The 22,731-nt window shown below is 46.4% G+C and overlaps 1 protein-coding gene across 3 annotated transcripts in view; it reads right to left on the bottom strand.

The window, feature by feature from the left end:
* The window catches only part of NEURL1 (neuralized E3 ubiquitin protein ligase 1), a 98,168-nt gene continuing 75,437 nt past the window's right edge, over window positions 1-22,731 (bottom strand). For all 3 annotated transcript variants that reach the window (XM_072621453.1, XM_072621452.1, XM_072621454.1), the window contains 3 exons: window positions 7,432-8,121; window positions 3,692-3,838; window positions 1-3,102 (listed from right to left, as the gene is read on the bottom strand). In XM_072621453.1, the coding sequence (XP_072477554.1) occupies window positions 2,846-3,102; window positions 3,692-3,838; window positions 7,432-8,121 (1,094 nt within the window). In that variant the 3' untranslated portion in view covers window positions 1-2,845. The remainder of the gene's footprint in view (window positions 3,103-3,691; window positions 3,839-7,431; window positions 8,122-22,731) is intronic.

Raw genomic sequence — 22,731 nt, 5'->3', positions numbered from 1 at the left:
TTGGATAGCTAAATCACCTTTATTCACAATCAGAGTGACCCAGAGGACATCTAACAGAGCACAGCATCAGAAAGAAATGAAATAGAACATAGTAGGAGCCTTCTTTTCCTCCTTTATTCCCAGCACCCCATGAGAATAGGACCCCAGACCAGAACAGAGTCAATTGAACCTGCCCCACCTCCCTAAAGTTGCCCTAATTTAGAATCTTAAAGGGGTCACCCAAATGAGTCCTTGCCTCCAGAAGGCCTGGAGAAAGGATTTCCCTCACACACCTCCCCATCTCTAATCCTACCCCACCCCCACCAATCAGAATCTTAGAATTAAACTCAATCTAACTTCAGAACTGGAAGGAATTTTAGAAACCATCTAGTACAATCTTCGTGATTTAGAGAAAATTGACATACAACAGAGAAAAAGTGGTTTGCTTAGGCTCACACAGGGATGAGTGCCAGGGAAAAGAAAATCCAGGTCTTCTGGCCCAGGGCTCTTTGCACTGAAAGGTGATGCTCCCCCTCAAGCTCTGTCTGTGCTCAGCAGCAGAGGTTGATCATGATTGGATATGGGCACATAGGGTAGCAGCAAAGGGAAAAACAAAAGCAGTTGCTAACCCTAAAGGGTGGGAAAGACTGACCCCAGTGAATCCAGAAAAGACCCAGCCCTACTCACTACCTCCATACCCCTTAATATCCCTGAGATCCTAAAGCCCAGTCAGTGTTAAGGATGGACTTTGGGTGAGATGATTGTGGCTTGAGACAAGTGCTAAAGACACCACTTTCCCTAGGCCCCTTGGCAATGCACCCCAAATCACAGGCATTCTCCCAAAAGAGAGCTCTGGACCTCTAACCCTGGGAGGAAAAACTGAGGCTGGGCAGATATCAAAAGCCTTTAAGCATCTCCACCTCCTCTCAACTGGCAACCTATTTCATCAAGGTCCAGGTCTCTTTTTCTGGCCTTCCACTGGGTCATGGAGAAGAGGATAAAGAGGGAAAATCTCTTACCCCAGGTACTCCTACCTCAGATTTGAGGTCAACAAACAAAGTTTTCCTAAACAAACCCTCCTTCTCTGCCTCTGGGTGTTCTCTATCAGTCTCAGAATCATAAAGAACTGAAAAAGAACTCAGAGATCATCTTGTCCACCTCTCTCATTTTACACATGAGGAAACTGAGACTCAGGTGAAGTAAGCAAGGCTGCGCAGATAGTAGCAGAATTGGGGCTTGAACTCAGGTCCTTTGACTCAAAATCCAGCACCAAACTGCCTCGTGGGTTCTAGAATACCTGAGAGCCCCTCTAGGAAATGGGAGTGAATTGTCTAAGCTTTCAATTCTCTTTTCCTAGAGACTGGGTTTTGATGGGAGAGAGGTGGACTGAGCCTGAGGGGGCTGAAGTTGTCTTTGTCACCCAACTGCCTTCTTCCTGACACATGTCATAGGCACCTAAGGTCCTCCAGGTCATGAGGCAGGGAAGGGATACTCTGGGGAACAGCAACTCCACCTAGTGGAAATCAATAAATTAATCAACAATAAATAAGGCAAGAGAGGGGTTACAGGCCAGGATGGAAGTGACTGCTGGGCAGGAAGGGCCTATGTGGGGGAGAGTCTGGGTCACAAACACATCCCTCCTCATAGGACTCCCATAGCTTCCATGATGAACTGCCCCCTGGCACTGAGATGATGGGAGTGGAAGTGGGGGAGATAGGAAGAAGCATTCCCTACCCCTGCCCCTGGCTGGGGGGCTGGATGATGGCAGGGTGAGATGATTTGTGTCTTAGGAGGCCTCTCCCCATGGTCACAGGGACCTGGGATAAGTCTGGAGGCACTAAAATCCACTTCTCAAAAGTCAAAAGGAGATGGTCTCCAATCTGGGTGGGTCCCTCTGTCCTCATTCCTCAGAGTGGTCACTTCATAATTCCACACGTACCTGAGGAGCTGCCTGAGATGTGAGGTTCATCATAAAGGAAGAGGAGGGGAAAGTTCAGGAGGCAGATGTCCTTTCTTCCTGTAGGTCACAGGATCAGAAATCTAAAGCTGGAAGGAACGCCGAAGGCCAACTCCCTCATTTTACAGATGAATAAACTGAGGCCCCAAAAAACTGCCAAATGACATGCCCCCGGGCCATACAAAGGAATGTGAAGGAGGATTTGAACTCAGGTCTCCCTGACTCCACCTAGTTGCCCTCTAGCTGATGGTGAAGCTTTCCAAAGAGCTCCAAATCCTTCAGCCAAACACTGATGATCTGTGAGAGGGAAGAGAGAGACAGAATGAGACAGAGAGAAAGAGAGAAAGAAAAGACAAGAGAGGAAGCAGCCAGTGCAGAGATAAAAGAGGAAAGGAGATCTGAGAGAGAAAAGAGGAGAGGTTTTTTTGAAGGGGTCAGACTGGTCAGGTGCACTCTGGAGTGGAAGGAGCTTGTACTCCTCCCCAGAGCCCTGGTCAGACATGGCTTGTGAGAGTGGGAGCAAGGAGAGATATTCCTGGTTTCTTCAAACCCTGGATTTGCCCTGCCCCTCCTCTTCTCTAGAAATCACCAGACAGGAGCCCAGGCTTTCGCTGAGTCAGGGCATCCCCAGACAAATCAAGGTCCAAAGTACAGGTCTGTTTTCTCATGGATTCCAGAGATAGTAGCCAATGAGGTCACATGGAAGGGCTATCCTTCTATCCCATATGCCCTAAAGCGCCCAGAGCCTTTGCTTTGCTTTTTTTAATGAAGGAAGGGAAAACAAATTTCCAATAAAGAGGGAGAAAGGGGTCCCTGTTTGCTAGCCCTCTGCTTGGGATGGAGTTGGTCTCCTGATGGCTAGAGTCCCACCATGGGCAGGGTGGGGGGGCAGTGGGGGCACCACCAGATCTAGGTGCTCCGGTAGGTCTTAATGATGTCCTTGATGACTCGACGGCAGATGGGGCAGCAGGCGTGGACAGTCTTCTTCAGGCGGAGGCCACAGGAGTAGCACAGGCACATGTGACCGCAGGTGTAGATCACCGTGTCCACTGTGTTCTCATAACAGATGGTGCACTCATCACTCCACGGCCCTGGTCCTGACCCTGGCCCGGGACCCGGTGATAGAGGTGACTCAGGCAGGCTTACAGGTGAGTTGGGGGCTGTGCCTGGTGGGGAGGTGGAAGGCAGAAGGAGGCAACTGTAAGAGGAAGGGGTTATGGGAGGGGTCTGGGCAATCAGCTAACTCCACTAATGAGCTACTGTGGGCCCTTGGGAGGAATACTAAACTTTTGTGAACTTTAGTTTATCTCTTTGTGAAATAAGAGGAAATAATAAACAGGGTGTCCAGGAAGTTTTCACAAGCAGATGACCTGTTGTTAACAAGGGGCTGAAGGCAATGCTGAATAAATGCTGTGACATAGGATTCCTCAGGGTTTGGAGTTGGAAGGAACCTTGGAAATCAGTTAGCCAAGACCCTCATCTTACAGATGGGGAAATGGAGGCCTACAGAGGTGAGGTGACCTTGCCCAAGGTCACACAGAGGCCATATCGAACCCAGACCCCAGATCCCAAATTCAGTTCCCTTTACAACATAGGACACCAAAAGGGAGTCCAGATTAAGAACACAGAGTGATAAAGACTATCTTTGGGTCTATATCATCAGGCCCACCTTTCCCTCTGCTCCAGAAGGGGCTGCATGGAGAGAGAAATAGGGATGATTGGTGAGTAGGGAATGAAAAGGAAGCTCCTACTCACCACTGAGAGAACTGCCTGGGGGGCCAGAGCTGCATGCACTCAGCAGAGGGTCAGAGAGCCGGCTGCACAGACCAGTAGGAGAAGTGGGTGAAGATGCTGGGGAACTCGGGAGAGATGGGACACCTCGCTCAGCCAGGATGGTGGAGCCTACAAGACAGTGAGAAGGAAGGAAGAGAGGGCCATATCTGGTCACCTCCTCCTCAGCCCCAGCCACCATCCCCACCTGTTGGAGATGATTATGGCTGATGAGGAAATAGGAGCCTGGGTCCCTCCTGAGTAGGGTTTTCGGAACATCCCTCACATAATGCTGGAAATAACTGTTCTAAAGCATCACTCCCTTGCTCAGAAACTTTCCATGGTTCCCAAAGGCTTACAAGACGAAGTCTAAACATCTCAGCCCACAGCATAGATTTCCCTTATATAATTGTGTTCCTAGGGAATCATGAATAAAAGCAATCATTGTAAATCGAGCCCTGTTTCCTGAGTGGTGGGTGGCTACCTCCCAATCCAGGTCCATCTCTATCCCTGGTGGCTTTTCAGTGGGTAGGATGTCTTTCATTCTGTGCCTGCTACCTGTGGCTCTAATTAAGGATCTGTAAACAGATGCTTCTTTGCAAAAACAGAAGAAGAAGAAGAAGAAGAAGAAGAAGAAGAAGAAGAAGAAGAAGAAGAAGAAGAAGAAGAAGGCAGCCTGTTGTAGAGCCAAACGTTCTTCTATAGCGTGAACAGCTACCTGGCATCTCCGGGTGATGCTCTTTCTCTGCTAGGTCCCGACGGCAGCAGCCCCTATATATCTCCTGCCCCAGAAATCCCTGGCTAAGCCACAGAGCCTTGGAGTCCAGCTCAGGCAGCCCCTTCCCTTCTTCAACACCAACCTGAAGCCAGCTCTCCTCTGCAATCTAAAAGAAACCCTCCCTTCTCTTTCCCCATCCCCCACCCCCACTCTTCCCTACTAGGCAGGCTGTCACTCCTTAGAACAGCAGTACGGACTCCTAGGAAGCGCTATTAATAGCCAGAAAAGAAGATATCCTGTAGTAACATAATAGCCTTCCTTAAAGGTCCCATAAGAGACAGCACAACCAGTTCATTTATTTTGACAGCCTCCCAGGGAGGTAGATGGTTTGGAGGTATGAAGCGAGGGAAAGAAACATTTTGGCTCAGAGAGGTTGAGTGATTTGTCCAAGGCCAGACAGCAAGGACCCCTTTCCAGTGGATGGAAATATTACAGAACCACACCAGGGCCATATGGATTTGGGGAGGGATTTCTCCCACACGCTAGGAAAGCAATGATTGTGAGTGTTGGGAGGTGTGCTTGTGGGGCCTGTGTGGGGAGCCTTGGTCTCCCCCACCACTCCATCCATCTCCGTGCCATGTGTATTCTTCCATCCTGCCATGGAGACCTCTTTTTCATGGGAGTCCCTGGTAGGGGACTGGGGCTAGAAAAGCGAGTGCTCACTCCTCCATTTGTTTTTATCTCCTTCCATCCGAATTTCTTTCTCAAGATCTTTTTGGCCAGTTCTGATGTGCACAGCTGCTGCTTTAGCCCATGCAGATGACTGCCTGCACTGTCCCCTTGATCACTCTCTCTACACAGAGAACAAAGGGCAGACAGATGCCTACAGTATACCTGGACCAGGATTAGCCCTGCAGCCGCCAGCCCAGGAATGAGGAATAGGGCACCTTCAATTTCATTCTCTGCTTGGGTAGTCACAGCAGGCATTACTGCCCACTGCCCACTTTGGAGAAACTGAGGTCCCTTAATAATCTGATTACAGAGACTTCCCCCTCACAAGAAAACAATTCCCAGACTGGCACTACATAGCAGGGAAGGGAGGAGGGAACCCCTTCTGTGTCTAAAATTCACCCCAGGTTCTGAGGCACCCTCTGTTCTTCTCTGTCCTGCAAGTCTCACTATGTGAAACACGAAGGTTAAACAACAAAGGCAGCCCCTGTGAACAGGCCCCATGTGTTCTATCTTATAGATCTAGGAGGGCAGGGATCACGACTTCCCTAAATTTTGTATCTCCCTAGCATTTCACTTTGAACTGTATCCAGCAGATACTTAAATGCTGGCTGAAGAATTGGAAAGCAGAGTTAAGACTTCTTGGCAGGGGTTTGGCAAAAATCCTGCACAGAGGTGGGTGACTGGATGAGGTGACCTCCCCCCTTAGTGCCCCAGCCTTCCCCTCCTTCCCCCATCCTTCAACATACACACACACACACTCACACACATACTCACACGCACACTCACACACACAAACACATGCACACACACACAAACACATACACACATACACATGCAAACACATACTCACACACACACACACACACACACACACACATTTGCTGCTTGGACTCCATGGACAGACTCTAAGGCTCAGCCTCAGCCTCTCCTCTGGGAAGCCTTCCCTGATATTCCACGGCCCACCTGGACCTCCTCTCCTCTGGCCCCTCCCACTGTCACCACATTCAAGCTCATGATGCAATCCACCATGATTGGTACACGTCCTGTCCCTCTACTAGACCATGAACTCCGCAAGACAAGGCCTGGGCCTGCTATTCTTGCCTTTCCTGCAGGAAGGCCAGGCCCAGAGCAGATGCTTGGAAAAGACTTCTTTCTTCATGCAAAAAAAAAAAAAAAATGAGACAAAAATATGACCTCCCTCAGCTTTAATCTTACAAGTTCAATTCATTAAGCATCTATTCGGTGCCTACCATATTCCCCAGGCACTGGGCCCAGCTGCTGGGCACATAGACAAAAAAGAAGCACCTTGCTCTCAAAGAGCTCCCATTCATCCTAATCTTTCCAAGGTGAACTCATCCAACTACCCCTCACAAACATATATTACTCACACTCACACGCAGAATTACACACCCCTCATCATACACACACTCCCACGTATTCTTAGAAGATATTCCCAGAAGACTCAGACTGGGTGGTCCACTTTCTCATACACACATAAACCCGGCCACACATACTTGTGTGCATACACACACAGTCAAAGCTATCTGGGAGGCAGTGGGGGAGAGTGGAAATAGCCCTGCACAGAGGCTCTGCCCCTAACTGAGTGCGTGACCTTGGATGAGTCATAACCATTCAAGGTTTCCCTTTTCCTCATCTGTAAAATCCGGAAGTTGGCCTATCTCATCACGATGGTCCCTCCCTGCTCTGACAGGTCACAAACAAATAACTTCCCTTTTAATAGACTTCCAAGGTTTAGAAAGTGCTTTTCTTAGCAACAACCCTGTGCAGTAGTAAGAGGTACAAGGATTGCTAATTCCTGTTCTTCCACAGCAAGAGAGTCAGGCTCTGGAAGGCTGAGTCACTGAGGCCCGTGGTCACACTGGTCAGTTAGATATTACAACCAGGATCTGAATACAGATCTTCCAAGTTCAAGACTAGCCCTCTTTCTGCTATGTCATATTTTTGCTAAAAACAAGGCATAGAAGGGGAGACAGGTAAGGGTAAGGCATTCAAGACAAGCTCTTACCTCTTTGTAATTTTCCCACAGCCGACAGACACCTGTCATCACTCTAGGTATATACGGGTTTACAAGATTAGAAGTTAGGAGGCTATTTGTTCCTATTCCTGTAACTCAGGACAGCTGCCAACAGGTGCGCATGGCAGGTCTGTCCTATGGCCTCATGGTCCAGAAGGCCAGTCTTCCCCAAAGCACAGTAAAGTAAGTCACAAATTATCTGCAAACAGGAAAACCTTTTGGGGAAAGGGTAAGACCTACCAAGGACGCGGATCTGTGTGATGGCCCCATGCAGGCTAAAGAGCATCCAGAGCGGCTGGGAAACATCTACGCAGAGCTGCATGCCAGCGGCTGCCCCATTGTGACTCAGGTGCAGCTCCCCCTCAGCAGTCACCATGAAGCCCAGGATGTCACCACTGTGGAGGGGCCCTGGGACCCGGCACACGGCCCAGAATTCCTTCCTGTCCACCAAGGCCTCTGGGTTGTAGGGGAGGTCACTGGGACGCAGCGTCCCAGGATCACAGGTGGTGACACCGTAGGACAGGGTTCCAGGGCGGGAGGTGTTGGATTTGTTGACCTTGACGAAGATGGTCTCACCCACACGCAGCGGCCGACTGGTGAAGACCAGTGTCCGCTCCTCGCGGGCATGCTCCAGCCGGGCCACTGTCTGCTCGTCCAGGATCTTGATGTGAGCGCCACGCAGCTGGTGGAAGCGAAGGTCGCTCTCTAGCTGTGGGGGCAACAAGTGGCAGTTCTGAGAGTTGAGGGAGTTCTGTGGAATGGAGCAGGCCGACGCCGCTACAGCCGCCGCCTGGAAGCCCCCGTCCTGCACGTTGAGGTCGCAGAGGCTGACGGACAGGCGGGTATCCTCAGGGTCTCTCCGCAGGGAGGGCCTTCGAATGGCAGTGAAGGAACGGGGACGAAGGCAGTCTGGGGGGACAATCTCGCTCTCTTCAGGGAGCCGAGAAGGAGGGGAGATAAAAGACAAGGAGAGAGGAAGGGAAAGGAGAGAAGAGAAGAGATAAATCAGACAAGCTCATACACATCACAAACTACTCCAGAAGGTCAGGGCCAAAAGCGGTCATGTTGGGGCTCTTTCTTGGCCAATGGTGGAGGGCTAGAGGAAGCTGAACCAAGGGACCAGGAGGGCAGGCAAAGGCCCATGGAGCCAGGGGTGGAGGCCCTAGCTCTGAGACTAGAAAGATAGAAGTGAGGGGCCTTAGAGCCAGGGGCTGCTGCCTTCTCCCAGTAACAAACACACAAGTTCACTGAAGATGGGGATTGTTGTTTCCCTAGAACCAGCGTCTTGGACCCTGACTAACGAGCTTTAGAACCCATCCCATAACTAAATATCCCATGCCTTATTTTTCTCCCCATGAGTGGTTGTTCATCTATTCAGTCTTGTCTGATTCTTTCCCTGGACTATACTTCTCTCCTCCACTATCTCCCAAAGTCTATCCAAGCCCATGTTCATTGCTTCCATGACACCATCTATCCATCTCATCCCTCGCCATCCCCTTCTCCTTTTGTCTTTAGCCTTTCCCAGCATCAGGGTTTTGTACAACGAGTCCCATCTTCTCATCCTGTGGCCAAAGTATTTAAATTTCAGTTCCTGCATTTGTCCTTCCAATGAGTAGCCTGAATTAATTTCTTCCTGTGAATACCGGTGAGCATTTGTTTCCAAGGTAAAATATATTTTCAGATTTTCAGAGAGCTAAAGGAAACACTAGAGAGGGGGAGAGAAGGTGGGGGACCCCAGCTTTATGCCTGAAAGCCCAGGATTCAGGTCCCAGAAGTGCTACGAGACAAAAGATGAGTCTGAACTCCTTGCCCATGTCTATTCCGCCCTCAGCCCTCACCAACCATCCCCCTGAAGTGGTCAGGCCACCATGCTGTCTTAGGGGCAGAATAGGCAAAGAAGGGAGCAGTCTGGCCCTCTGTCTCCTGAGACGGCTGCCTCTTATGATAAAATTCCTAGAGCGGCTCTCAAAGACATCACTCATTTATTTCCCTGTAGTCTAGCAAGAAAGGGTTGGGGGAATGGGAGAAGAGATTCAACCGGAAAACTTGATCATTCTGGGGAATTGACTTAGGGACAGCACAGTAAGTACTCCAAGAAGCTCTGGGGCCAGGAGTCTCATTCAACCGAAGACGGAGCTTCAGGTGTATTCCCGATGCCTTCCCGCAGACGATTTCATCTCCTGGGAAGGAGAGAAATCCAGGAGTAAAGTGGCTCTTCTAGTTTTAATTCTATCCCACAAGGAAAAGGAAGTAAAAATGTGGGGAAATGGTGGTCATGTCATCCTGAAATCAGTGAGAGCTAAGGAGTGGAGCTTCGGGCCTGATCAGTCAGACCTGCACTCTAGATTTTAGGGGAAAAGGCAAGTAGGATCTGTGTGGCCTGATCCTCTAAAAAGGGAAGTCTACTCCGGAAAGCCATTTGGGTCTGAAAACATGAAATTCTCACCATGCAGTTACTCAGGACTCTGATCAGAAAGAATGGTTTAAAGTCTATAAAAAGAATGATGTTATGGCAGAGGGACTCTTCAGTGAGTTCAACAAAAGCACTTAGCACAGGGTCTAACGTTAAAAAAAAACTCAGGTGTTTGCTGACTGATTGACTTGACTGATAAAAGAAAGAGGCTGGGGATAATAACAAAGGATGACTATAAAAGATTGACATGGTCCTATAAGTACATTGTTAGGAAAACTATCACCCACAAGGAACTAAGTAGCAAGAGAACTTTAGGAGCTGTGTCCATGCCATTGCCCCATCACCACCACCATCGTCAAGCAAAGTGTACATAAGGAACTCTGGGGCTATGTCGGGGGCATGAATTCAAGCTTTTGGAAGAAAGGGATCACTTTTTAATTTCTGCATACCCAAAACCTACCATGTTCAGAGACTTAAAAAAATAACAGGGGAGATGGTGTAATCTTTACAGCACCAGCTATTATATTTTCTTTTCTCTTCCATAGTGATTCTTGGACTGGAAAGGTCAGAGCTAACATGGTTGAGAGGGAATTCAAGTATAAGATGATGAGTAGGACAGGAAGGAAGGACTGACATCCTAAAGTTGCCTGAGTCACCATGTCCCTGAGTAGGGAAAGAACTCGATCACTTAGAATTGATCACTGAACTTCTGCCGAATCTCTTTTAAAAATTGTAGAAATCAGGAGGCATGGTAGAGTGATAAAGATAGGCAAGTGTCCCCATTTGTAAAAGGATGAAAAGGGAAATAGGAAAAATATAGATCCATGAGCTTGGACCACCAATTGTAGGGCACATTACTGAATGGATGGCTTGTGAATATTGAGAAAGGAAAGTAGCAATCACTAAACATGGTATTGCAAAAAAAACAACCAGTTTTGCCAAACTAAACTAATTTTTTGTTGACAGGGTTAAGAGATAGACAGATCAGGGGAATGCTGTGGCCATACTTCAATTTCAGAAAGAGATTTGACCAAGTTTATCTTACTATCTATCTGCACGTTGATGAAGATTTGTAACTGACTGACTGAATGGGTTCACGAGGCACTAATGAATGGATTGGTTAAGGTGAGGGAGGGTCCCTAGTGGAAGGCTACCAAGCCTGATCTCAGTCCTGTTCTAATTAAGATTTTCATCAGTAATTTGGGTAAAGATACAGAAGGGGGAAAGCATGTAGATGACGACAACGAGAGGAAAGGAGAGAGAAGGGAAAAGAAAGAGAGCAAGTCATCTTCTTTTCCTAAAACCATTTCTTCATCTATAAGGGTCCCCCTCATGGTTGGTTGGTCTCTACGGTCTGGGCCTCATGTTGGATTATCTATGAATGATTCGTAGACCCTTCTCTCCAGACCCTCTAAACTGAGCCCCAAGGCAGCTTTCCAAGGGTAAGGATGTCCAGATGACAGAAGAAATCTAAACTTGGACTCTCTGGAGACAAATGTGTCTGCCCTCTCCCCCACGCCACCCCCATCCTCACCCCCACCAAGGTCACTGAGCAACTGCAGAAGAGCAGCCTTCCCTAAAATAGTCCATCCCAAGCATAATCCAAGCTTCCCCAGGGGCTAAAATAGAAGGAAACTTGAGATGGGGTCACTAGTTGGCATGGCCATGCAGGGAAGGGACTGCAAAGGGTCACCTCTCAATTCAATGCAGTCCCTCTCCTGCCTACTGCCAAAGCTGTGAGAAAATGTCAGAGGGATGCCAGGGAGCTCATATCTCTGGCCTCAGTGGGGGTGGGGCTGGGGATTCTGAGGATAAAGTCACCTCTTCCAGGCAGCATGACTACTTAGTAACAGCTGCTATTTTCCCATAGGATTTAATCGATAGATTTGACAACAACTCTCAGAGAAAAGAAGGAACCTGTTCAAGGTCACATAGCAAGTGTGTCATAGATTCAGAACCTGAACCCAAGTCCTCTGCCTCTGTCTCCACTGTCCTTTTCATTCTACCATCCTGGCTTCCCTGGCTTGTTTTGGCTTACTTAGTAGAAGTAACCATTTAACCCCCATGACAAGTCAAATGGGGCCTGTTACATGTATTTCCTTACCTGGGAATAAAGTCTTTGAGTGCAAAATGAAAGCTTGGGGATTTTCTTGGCAACTTAGTAATCAATCAAGTTTATACAGAGTCACCTATGGACTCCATCCTATGAGAAAAGGAAGATCTCACTCCCCCTCAGAAAACTCCCAATCTGGTTGGGGACATAAGGCAAAGTCACATGAAACTGTGATTTGATCTGACCCACCAAAGGTTGGGGAGATCAAGAAAGACTTCCTAGAGGGGGTAGAGCTTGAGCTGGGCTTAAATGAGCTAAGAGGAGGCAATTCCAGGGAAGGCCAAGGCATTGGTGAGAGCCATTAAGCTAAAAAGAACCTTACAGAATGTCTGGTCTAATGTCCTCATTATATATTTGAGAAAACTGAGACCCAGAGAGGTTAAGTAGATACGCAAGATCTCAGTAAATAACAGTGCCAACATTTAAATGAGGACCCTTGGTGTTCAAATCCAGTGCCTTTTCCACTCATTGCAGCATTTTCTTTTTCTATCTGACACATGTGGGTTGGTGAGACCATGAGGATTCTTTCTGTAGTGGTTAATAACAACAACATAAAATAATAATAACAATAACTCATTAAGGTTTACAAAGTACTTTGTTATCTTATTTGACCTTCACAAGGCCTCTGGGAGATCAGTACTATTAGCCATCCCATTTTACAAAGGAGTAAAATGAGGCACAGAAGGTTAAATAACTTGACCTGGGTCACACAGCTAATGAGTATCTGCAGTCACATTTGAACTCAGATCTCCGTGACTCAAAGTTCAACATTCTTGCTGTCCCTACACAGAGAGAGGCAAGATTGTACAAGGAGGATAGAGTTATGGAAAGGGTTTCTCTGAAGACATGCTTACCCTCTGACTAAGAACCTTGTTTGTTTGGGTTCTCACATCCGGGAGCTAATGCTGGATCAACTGTTAACTAGGGGTTAGCCTGCAGCTGGTGGGCTTGGCGTCTCTTGGCGTGGCAAGTATCATTCATGGGCCATTTACTGTCCATAAACATCCGCCCCGAAGACCAAGCATCTGGCCTTGCAGGAAGAAGTAAGGGCTCCTTACCCGGAATCCAGTCCTTTCTGGCCCTTCCCTGTATACTCTCCCAACTAAATAGACAAAGACTTGGGGTCACTCTGAAAAGAGCTGATTGGTTGGCATTGGGGAAGGAGGGCTGTGGTGTGTTAAAGCCTTGGCAGGAGGAGGGGGTGGAGAGACACTGATTAGAGGTCTTAAATTTTTGAAGAGCTTTCAATTGTGGGATCTTACCATTCATTATCATAGAACCTTTGAATCTTAGAGTTGGAAAGATGTTTGGAAGAGATCATAGAGGAGAGCTAGTCCAACCATTCTTCCAGTACAGGAATTCCCTCTACAGAACCCTTAACAGGTGAGCTTTGATTTAGAGCACTATCTCTGTTTTTTCTGGTTTGTTTTTGTTCTTAAATTTTAAGGGAGTTCTTTTCAAGTTAATAATACCAACTTTTTACTCTGTTCAAAGGACTCAAGAAGGGGGGAGAAAGTTGGGAGGTAGGGCAGAACAGATAGGGAACATGCCAGGAAGCAAGACATAGCTTCTAGAAATAGCAAAGGGTCAACCAGGTCTTGATGGTCCTTTGCTTGGCCATTTGGACAAGTACAAGATGGAGGAGATACAGCTAACATTTTATGTGAAAAAGACTTTGGGATATGAATGGGATGTAAGCTCAGAATGAGTCAAAAGAAGTCACGTGGTAACCAGCAAAGCTAATGTGACTTTAATTAATATTAGCATAGTGTCCAGGAGTAGGGAGGTTATAGTCTGTCTGCACCTTGGGCAGATCACACCTAGAATGGTGACAAGTCCCAGTCATCATATTTGGGAAAGGACATAGAAAAGCTGGACCATATCTGGAGGAGGTCCAAGAGACCAATATGGTGGAAGAACTGGAAGCTACCATACAAAGATCTGTTGAAGGAACTAGGTATACTTTGACCTGGAGAAAAAAGAAAAGTTAGGTGGAAATGCTTTCAAGCATTTGAAGGGATTTGACTTGTTCTTTCTGGCCCTAGGGTAGAAGGGTGGAAGTTACAGGGAGACAGATTTTAGTTCAATATAAGAAAGATTTTCCTAACATTTATTTCTTTTTTTGATATATAATTTTTCTTTTATTTTTTCTTAATTACATGTAACCAAAAAATTTTAACATTCCTTTGTTAAAATTCTGATTTCCAAATTCTCTCTATCCCTCCCTCCTTCATTCCCTCCTTCCTTGACACGGCAAGCAATTTGATACAGATTATACATGTGAAGTCATGCAAAACATCTCCATATTAGCCATGTTGCAAATGAAAATACAGACTAAAATAAACCCAAGAATAATGAAGTTTTTTTTAAAAAGTATGCTTCAATTTGCATTCAGACTCCAGTTTTTTTCCACTCCCCTCTGGAAGTAGACAGCATATTTTCCCCCTAATATTTAGAGCTGTCCAACACAGGAACAGTCTTCTATGGTAGTAAGTTCCCTGTTACGGGAAGTCTTCAAGTACAGGTTGTCTGATCACTTGTAGAAGAGATTCCTGCTCAGCTGAGGTTTGTACTAGGTGACTAGAATCTCCACCCCTTCCCTCTCTTTTACCCTTGTATCTGAACATTGCCTGTCAATTTGACTTTTGTCACAGCTTTCATAGATGCTGCTCCCTTTTCTCTTCGGATATTGCTACCGGGGCCACACCCGAATCACCTCACACCTGCACTGTTACAATAACCTGCCTCAATAGTGTCTTCATTTCAGGGCATCATCCACTTAGCTATTAGACTGGTTTTCCCAATGTGCACGTCTGACCATGTCATTCCCCTAGTTGATAAACTTCTGTGGCTCCCTATGACTTCCAGGATCAAATGTATAATCCTCTGTTTGATGTTCAAAGTCCTTCCTAATGTGGCCCCCTCCTAACTTTCTAATCTCCTTACCCTTTACTTCCCCTACCCCATATATTGTGGTCCAGCAACACTGGCCTCCTTCCTGTTCTTTGCACAAGATCTTCTATTTCTCTACTCCAAACATTGTCATTGGCTACCCTCCATATCCCTGGAATACTCTCTTCTGTCTTTATCTCCATCTCCTGGCCTTTCAGGAGGCAGGCAGGTAGCACAATGGTTAGAGCACTGGAGCTGGAGTCAAGAAGACCCGATTTCAAATCCAGCCTCATATATATATTAGTTTTGTGACCCTAGGCAAGTCACTTAACCTCAGTTTCCTGAACTGTCAAATGGGTGTAGGAATAGCACCCACTTCACAGGATTGTTGTGAGAATCAGATGAGAGCCATTATCCTGCAGATCTTCAGAGATAGAAGGTCGCCTTCCACCCAAAGGGAACATTTCTGAGGCAAGACTTAAGATCTTTGGAAAACCAGGAGCCAGGATTATCTCTACCCGATATAAATCACCCAGTGAAGCTCATGTTTATTTACATTGTTGGTTCAGTCTGTCTTCCTGGAAGCAGAAGGCTGTTATTCTTAGAGACTGCAATCCCATGTCCTGGCAAAGGAAAGTATGTTATTGGCATGATCCCCAACATATTAACGTGGCCCCAAGATGCTGAGAAAAACAGGAGTCCAGCCTGACAGGCTACTGGGGATGGGCGTGAGGAAGCTCTGATCTCCCCCACGGTATGAAATGGAGGTGAAGAAAGGAGCCTCACTTTGGAACGGGCCCCAATCTGAGGGGAGAGATGCTGCTCTCTGTCTGTCATCAGATCATCATCATCACCACAGTTAGTACATATGTGTACATATGTATGTATATACACACGTATGTGTATATATGTACCTATGTGTATATACACGCACACACGTGTGTGCGTGTATATATATAGTGTTTTAAGGTTCGCAAAGCACTTTGTAAATAAATAAGCTCATTTTATAAAATATATAAATAAGTTTCCTCATTTGTAAAATGGGGATAATAATAGCCCCTCGGGCAGTTGTGGCGATCAAATGAGATAATCGTTATAAGGTACTGTGCACACCGCCTGACACACAGCGAGTGTTATATAAATGTTAGCTATTATTATTATGATAACAACTTGACCCCTACAACAACCCTGAGAAGTGGGTAATATCATTATGCCTATTTTACAAATAAGGAAGCTGAGGCCAACAGAGGTTAAGTAACTTGCCCATATTTAAGTAAGCCTCTGAGGCTAGATTTGAACCTACGCCTTGTATGCTTTTCTTAGCTGCCAATCCTTAAGAACTGCCCACGTGACATGCTCGGCATATTTCACCCAACCCAGTCTGAGGTGGGGAGATATGATCCCCATCTTTGGTGAGCCCAGGTCTGAGGTGGAAGACATGACATTCTCTCTGTGCATCCCTCAGATTTGGGAAAAGGCAGCGTGTCTAGTGGAGAGAGTCCAGGACTCAGTTCCTAGTGTCTATTGTACCACAGATTCCCTGTGGGAGTATGAGCAAAGTCACATCCAAGCTCGGAGGAAGCCTCAATTTCCTCATTCAAAAAATGAATGGATTTAATTAGATCCTGGTCATTAAGGTCATTTCTAGGTCTCAATTCTATTATCTCTATGAGCTCACATGCATGGCTCCATGCTTTCAGGTGTGGTAGTAGAGATAACTACTTGCCTGAACCAGGTTCTATGAGGAAGCCAAAAATCTCTCATCAGTCAGTATGTTGGCCATCTGACAGTCATCATCCTAGTGAGGGCCCTGCCTCACAAAGGATCCTGGTCTTAATGACACTTGGACATTGGTCCTAGATGAAGTACAGGCCATGACAGTGGAGTGAGTGATAAAACCAAGAAGTGACTCCCATAAACTCATGAAGGAGTTGGGTAGCTAAGCTTAAAATCCACTGGGGAAGACTGAAGATCATAGGTATCACTGGAGAGGGGGAGGAAAGAGAAGAAAAAAGAGAAGAGAAGGAAAAGGAAGATAGGAGAACATGAAGAAAAAGGAGAAGAGGAGAAAGAGGGAGAAGAGAGGAGAGGACAAAAAAAGATGAATTGGGGTAATGGAGAGATAGAAAAAGGAAGTAAGAAATGCATAGAGAGGAAGTAAATAGAGAAACAGAGAAGGAAGGACCATTCTGGAGAGAAACACAGACAGGCAGACAAAAAGAAAACAAAAAAAGAAAAAACAAAACCAAAAATGAGCAGAGGGACATAGATACATAGAGGGGCAGACAGAGAAATAGGAAGAGAAAAAAAGGAAAGGTCCTGGCCAAAGGCCCTGAGCTGTATAGAGGATCAAGTTCAAGGGGCTGGGGCCAGAGCCCCTTAGAAACAGGGCTGCCTTTGAAAAAACCCCTTTAATGGGCTTGCAATTGTTTTAATTAAGAAAAACAATGACTTTAGGGAAAACAAAAAATAGAGTAATTTTCATCTGCTAATTGAATTTCAGAGCCATAAACAGCCTTGGAGAATGCTGGGATTACAATGATTTATAGCAGGCTCAATTAAATCAGCCTGGCCTTATCTGAGCTTTCAGTGGGGAACATGGTGATGGATCCAATGAAACTGAAAATACATTTTGGAAACCCATGTATAGTCAAACCAGGCTGACCTCCCCCCCTCCCCCCCCCCACCTCTTGCAGACCAGACTATGGCAGGGTTTGGGTCTCTGGAGCATTCCAAATATGCCTGGGGAAGCAGTGAGCAGCCATGAAGCAGCTTGGAAAGAGCACAGTAGATGGAGTCAGAAGATAGGGGTGAATCCTATTCTACCACTTATTAGTTGTGCAAGGCACATCAGCTCTCTAAAGCTGTTTGCTCATCTGTAAAATGGGTATGACAATGCCTACCTCACCTATCTCCAGAGCTGATGGAGAGAAAAAATATTTTCTAAAATGTATACTGCTATAAAACTGTTTCTAATGAGGTCATCATGGGCTATCCTTGAGAACTGAGAAGAGAAAGAGGTGTTTAAGAGGTTTAGCTAGTGCTAAACACTAGTAAGCCTCCTCTTCCTTCCCACCCCTCCCATGCAATCTTCAGGACTTTTTCATCATGCCCATTGGAACCTCATCATCCTGTAGGATCACGTCTGCCTAAGTATTCTCGTTTGTCAGGACTCCCTGCTCTGAGGATCTCTTAGCCCCAACCCCAACCCGCCTTTATGGACAGCCATCTCTCCATTCCCACCTGGTTCTTCTCCTTTGGGTTTCTTCATCATGCCTGCCCAGAAGCCAGGTGTCTCCTCCCTCTACTTTTTAGCTTCCTTTGTATGCCATCTTCCCCTCAAGTAGGATCCTTGAGGGTAGGAGCTGTCTTTTTCATATTTGTATCCCTGGTGCTAGACATAGTACCTGGTGTACAGTAGGAGCTTAATAACTGTTCCCTGGCTGACCAGACCCCAGTAAGGTAGGTTATATAACATTCTTGGTACTCCATTCACACGAATACACACACACACACACACACACACACACACACACACACACACACACACACACACCTTTCAGCTCATCACCACCCCCACCTATCACCCTTGTTCATACCTCATTCCTACCTTTGTCTACATCATTCTCCCCTGGGATTCTTTCTCTATGCACCTCTACCCCTCTCCCATGCCAACCCTATGCCTCCATAAAAGCCGTCTCTGATTCCCAGAGCAAACACTCATAGTGAGCTTTCTCTTTTCTGAACTCCCAGAAGACTTAGGGGCTATGACCAGCAATATTTTACTAAAATGATCAATACTTTATTATTATTAAAGTATTAGTCATATTAAGGTATACATAAATAGGTATACATATATTCTTATTAAGGTATACATATACACATATATGTACATACACATATACATGTTACAGCCAGATGGGTGATTTGTTCACTTTTAAAACATTTTTTGACTTTGATAACCCTATCCGTCATATGCAGCAGTTGCTAGAAAGCTGGCAAGACTTGAATTCAAGTCTTGCCTTTGATATATACTCCCTAGGGGAACCTGGATAAGTCACGTAGTCTTCAGGGCTCTGGCAATCCCCTAATACTGGAAGCCAATATGTTTCCTCACCCAAGAGCTCCCCGTCCCAATGAAATCACAGGTTTAATTTCCTATCCCTTTCAAAATAGCTAACATTTAGGTAACACTTGAAAGTTTGCAAAGCACTTTACATGTCTGATACTCATAACAACCCTCTGACGTAAGTACTGGTATTGCCTCCACTTTACAGATGAGGAAACTGAAGCTGAGAGAGGTAAAGTGACTGTCTCAGGGTCAAACAGCTAGTAAGCATCTAAGGTCATATTTGAACTCGGATCTTTCCAACCTGAAGTCTAGTGCTCTCCCCACTGATGAGTGTTCTGAGTACATATGGCCCTAACTAGACTGCCAGTTCCTGGGGGGGGGGGGGGGGGGGGGGGCACTGCTTCCCTTCAGGGTGGGGATGGGGGTGGGATTGAGGCCAGAGGTCAAGTCTTCCTCCTCTGACCCTCCTGGTTCTTTGAGGGCCAGAACTATCTCTCCTTGCTCACAGTGGTGGTTCCCTAAGGGCTGAGCTCTCACACAGTAGGGCTCCTGATCTGATGATGGTGAGTCACTGAGGTTCTGGAGCTCCTCTGGACCGACCCTTTTCATGACTCAGTCTCATTACATGACCACTAAGCTGCCAAGGCCTCTCAGACAGACTATATCCCAGATCCACAAAACCACACAAAGCTGGATTCTGAGGAGAGCCCAGGCCACGGTTAGAACAGAATCTCACACTGGAAAGACACAGTCCCGGCTGAACAGGGGCTGGAGCATGAGGTGGGGAGGATCTGAGGGGAAGGAAAAACTACTAGGGGAGGGAAAGGGTGTTCCCCTAGGAAAGGATAGGGCATTCTGGGACCAGGCAGTTTTGGCTTGTGTCCTAGGGCAAAAATCAGAGACACTCCATCCCCTCCTCAACCCCTTAGATATGTAGAACAGAGATGTTTGATACCTGGACTGCCATTAGAGGACCCTTAGGGAAAAGGGATAGAGATTTTCCTTTTCTACCCAAACCTCATTTCCATCTTGATTCTTCCATCTCCCCCTCCCCCCTCCCCCAGTCCTCTTCATAGTTTTTTCAGGATCCTATCCAATCTTCAGGACCCACTCAGGCCCCACCTCCTCCAGGTAGCCTTTCTTGACTTCTCATAGTCAGTGCCAGCAGACAGATATGTAAGGGTTTTATCACAAAAGTTCAGTTGCTTCCTCCTAGCATATCATATCATGGCTTTTCTGATCCAGTTTTTATATCTGTCAAAGGAGCATGCTGTATGTATAAAGCACTACACATCCTTTTGTTGTGGGTGGTCAGTTCTGTCCAACTCTTCATGACATTTGGGGTTTTCTTGGCAAAGATACTAGAGTGGTTTGCTAATTCCTTCTTCAGTTCATTTTGTAGATGAAGAAACTGAGGCAAACAGGATTAATGACTTGTCCAATATGACTTAGTTAGAAAGTGTCTGAGGCCGAATTTGAATTCATGAAGATGAGTCTTCCTGATTCCAAACCCAGGAGTCTATCCACTGAGCCACCTAACTGCCCCTGACAGCCTATAAAGAGCTCTAAAAATGCTAAATGGTCTATAGCAGGAGCTCTCAACCTTGTTAATGGCAGGGACCCCTTTGACAATCTGATGACGCCTTTCTCAGAATAGTGTTTAAGTTCATAAAATATAATGACAGTATCACCATAAAGATCAATCATTTTAATATGTAATTATCAATTTTAAAAATTCACAGACCCCCCCCCCCCAATTAAGAACTCCTAATCTATAGGAACCTTTCCATTTCTAACAATCTATGATTCTAAGTCAGCTAGATGGAATGAGATTTCAGATGCTTGTGAGATGTGGGATGGGATACTCCCTCATTCCCCCGGTCCCTGCCTTTATGGAGTAAAGGGACCAGGCTGGCCCCAAGAGCCTCTCCCACCAATAATCAGCATGTCCTTTACCCTCTGCTCAGAATTAAGAATTCTGACTCCCTTCCCCTATCTCCACCTCTGGTTCTCTCCTGCCCCTGCCAGTGGACAGACAAGGGTACCATATTAGAAATCTTCAACTGAACTGTGAGGCCAGCGCTTATGGCCAATAAAACTTTATGAGGAGCTAAAATTCCTTCTCCCACTTGCAGCTGAGGAACTGGGCTAGAGACAAGAAGAGGAGGAGGAGGAGGAGGAGGAACTGGGATAGAGTTTTCTGGGGAGATGGTTTCCAGGTACATCACCTCACCACATCTTGTGACTAAAAAAGCCCCTTGCAAGCACCAGCCCCGGCCTTTACATTGCATTCCATGTAGGGTCCAGTCTATCCCTCACAGCCACATAAGGAGAGGAACCAGTTTCCCCAGAACATTGTTTCTCTTTAAAAAAAAGGAGAGATCAGGCAGGGAGATGACACAGTGGATAGAGCTCATTGACCCTGGCATCAGGAGGACCTGAGTTCAAATCTGGCTTCAGACACTTAGCTGGGTAACCTTTGTCACTTAACCTTGATTGCCTCAAAAAAAAGAGACAGAGAAGGAGAGGGAGGAGAGAGAGAGAAGAGAGAGAAAGAGAGAGAGAGAGAGAGAGAGGCCCTTCTTTCCCCAACATGACTAGTCCCATATTCCAAGAAAGTCAGACTTAAAGACCCTAGAAATACACTTGTTTGAACCCTGTCCCCAGTGATCAGCTTCTGTCTACAGAAGCACAGAATATCCAATACACAGTAAAGGAAGCATTTTACACTCAGTGCCTTCATCTTCTCTGATTCTCCATCACCCTTGGAATAAAGTCTAAACTCCTCAGCTTCTCATTCAAGACCCTCCCCAGCCTGATTCCTGCTGTCTCCAGCCTTAACCACCAAGTTCCCTCCGCTCTAGCATGGCAGCCCAGCTTGGTGAAAGGTCAGCTGACGTAGGGGAAAGAAAACTGATCTTGAAAAGTTGTTGCTCTGATGTTTACTACCTGAGTCATCCTGCACGCATCACAGCTTCCCTGAATCTCATCTTTGCTATCTGCAAAATAGGAACACGAGTGCCTGCAACATCTGCCTCACTTGGTGGATGTAAGGAAAGAACTTGGGAAGCCTGAAAGTCTTATATGGAAGTACGAGTTATTATTATAATGAATTCCTGCCTCATTTCTGCACACACCTTTGCGTGTGCTTTTCATTGTGCCTGAAGTATCTTTCTCCCGTCTCCTCCCCCATATAAACCTTACCCATTCCTCAAGCCTCATTTGCAAGAAGGCTCTAGGAGCCTTCCTTGCTAACACTAAATGTTGTGTTGGCAGGGGCCTTAGAGATCGCGCACTCTTACTACTTCACTGTACTGACAAGGAAACTGAGACCCAGAGAGGGGAAGTCACACTGGCAAGCCAACTCGAGAATTTGGGTCTCCTGACTCGCACTTCACTCCATCAAAGGTAAAATCCTTGCCTGTTCCAGCTCCTCTGAACTCCCACAGTGCTGAAGTCAGAGAGCTCGGCTGACCCCTGATCACAAGCCATCTTGCCTGGTGACAAGCATTTTCATGTGTGTGTCTTGTTTCCCTGCTAAACTGTCAGTCCCTTGTGAGCAGAAGCTGGGTTTTCTCCTGTTATTCTTCCCCTTACATAGTTGAGAATAGGACTGAGTATACAGCAGGTACTCAATAAATGCTTGCCAAAAGAAATTATGGATGAATGATGCTAAGGCAGCCTAAGTTCCCCCTGATGGGATGAAAGGGTAGGCAGGTTGCTCCCTTTGTTTCTGGCTCTCAGCACATAGAAAAAAAGGAAGGAAAGATGAAAGGAAAAAAGAGAGGGAGAGAGAGAAGGAGGGAGGGAAGGAGGAAAGGAAAGAAGGAGTAAAGTGGAGATAAAGGTGGGAGCGAGGGAAGGAGGGATGGAGAAAAAAAGAAAGGAAGGAGGGAAGGAAAGAAGGAAGGAAGGAGGGAAAGAGGGAAAGAGAAAAGGAGGAAGAAAGGAAGGAAATTAGCATTTATTAAGCACCTACAATGTGCCAACCAGTGAGCTAAATGCTTTACAAATATTATCTCAGAATACAGCCAGAATAATGGCTGTCTA

This window comes from Notamacropus eugenii, chromosome 1, assembly GCF_028372415.1.
Source record: "Notamacropus eugenii isolate mMacEug1 chromosome 1, mMacEug1.pri_v2, whole genome shotgun sequence".
Lineage (NCBI taxonomy): Eukaryota > Metazoa > Chordata > Mammalia > Diprotodontia > Macropodidae > Notamacropus > Notamacropus eugenii.
The sequence above is the reverse complement of the archived record's forward strand: the minus strand, read 5'-3'. Positions and strand labels throughout refer to the sequence as shown.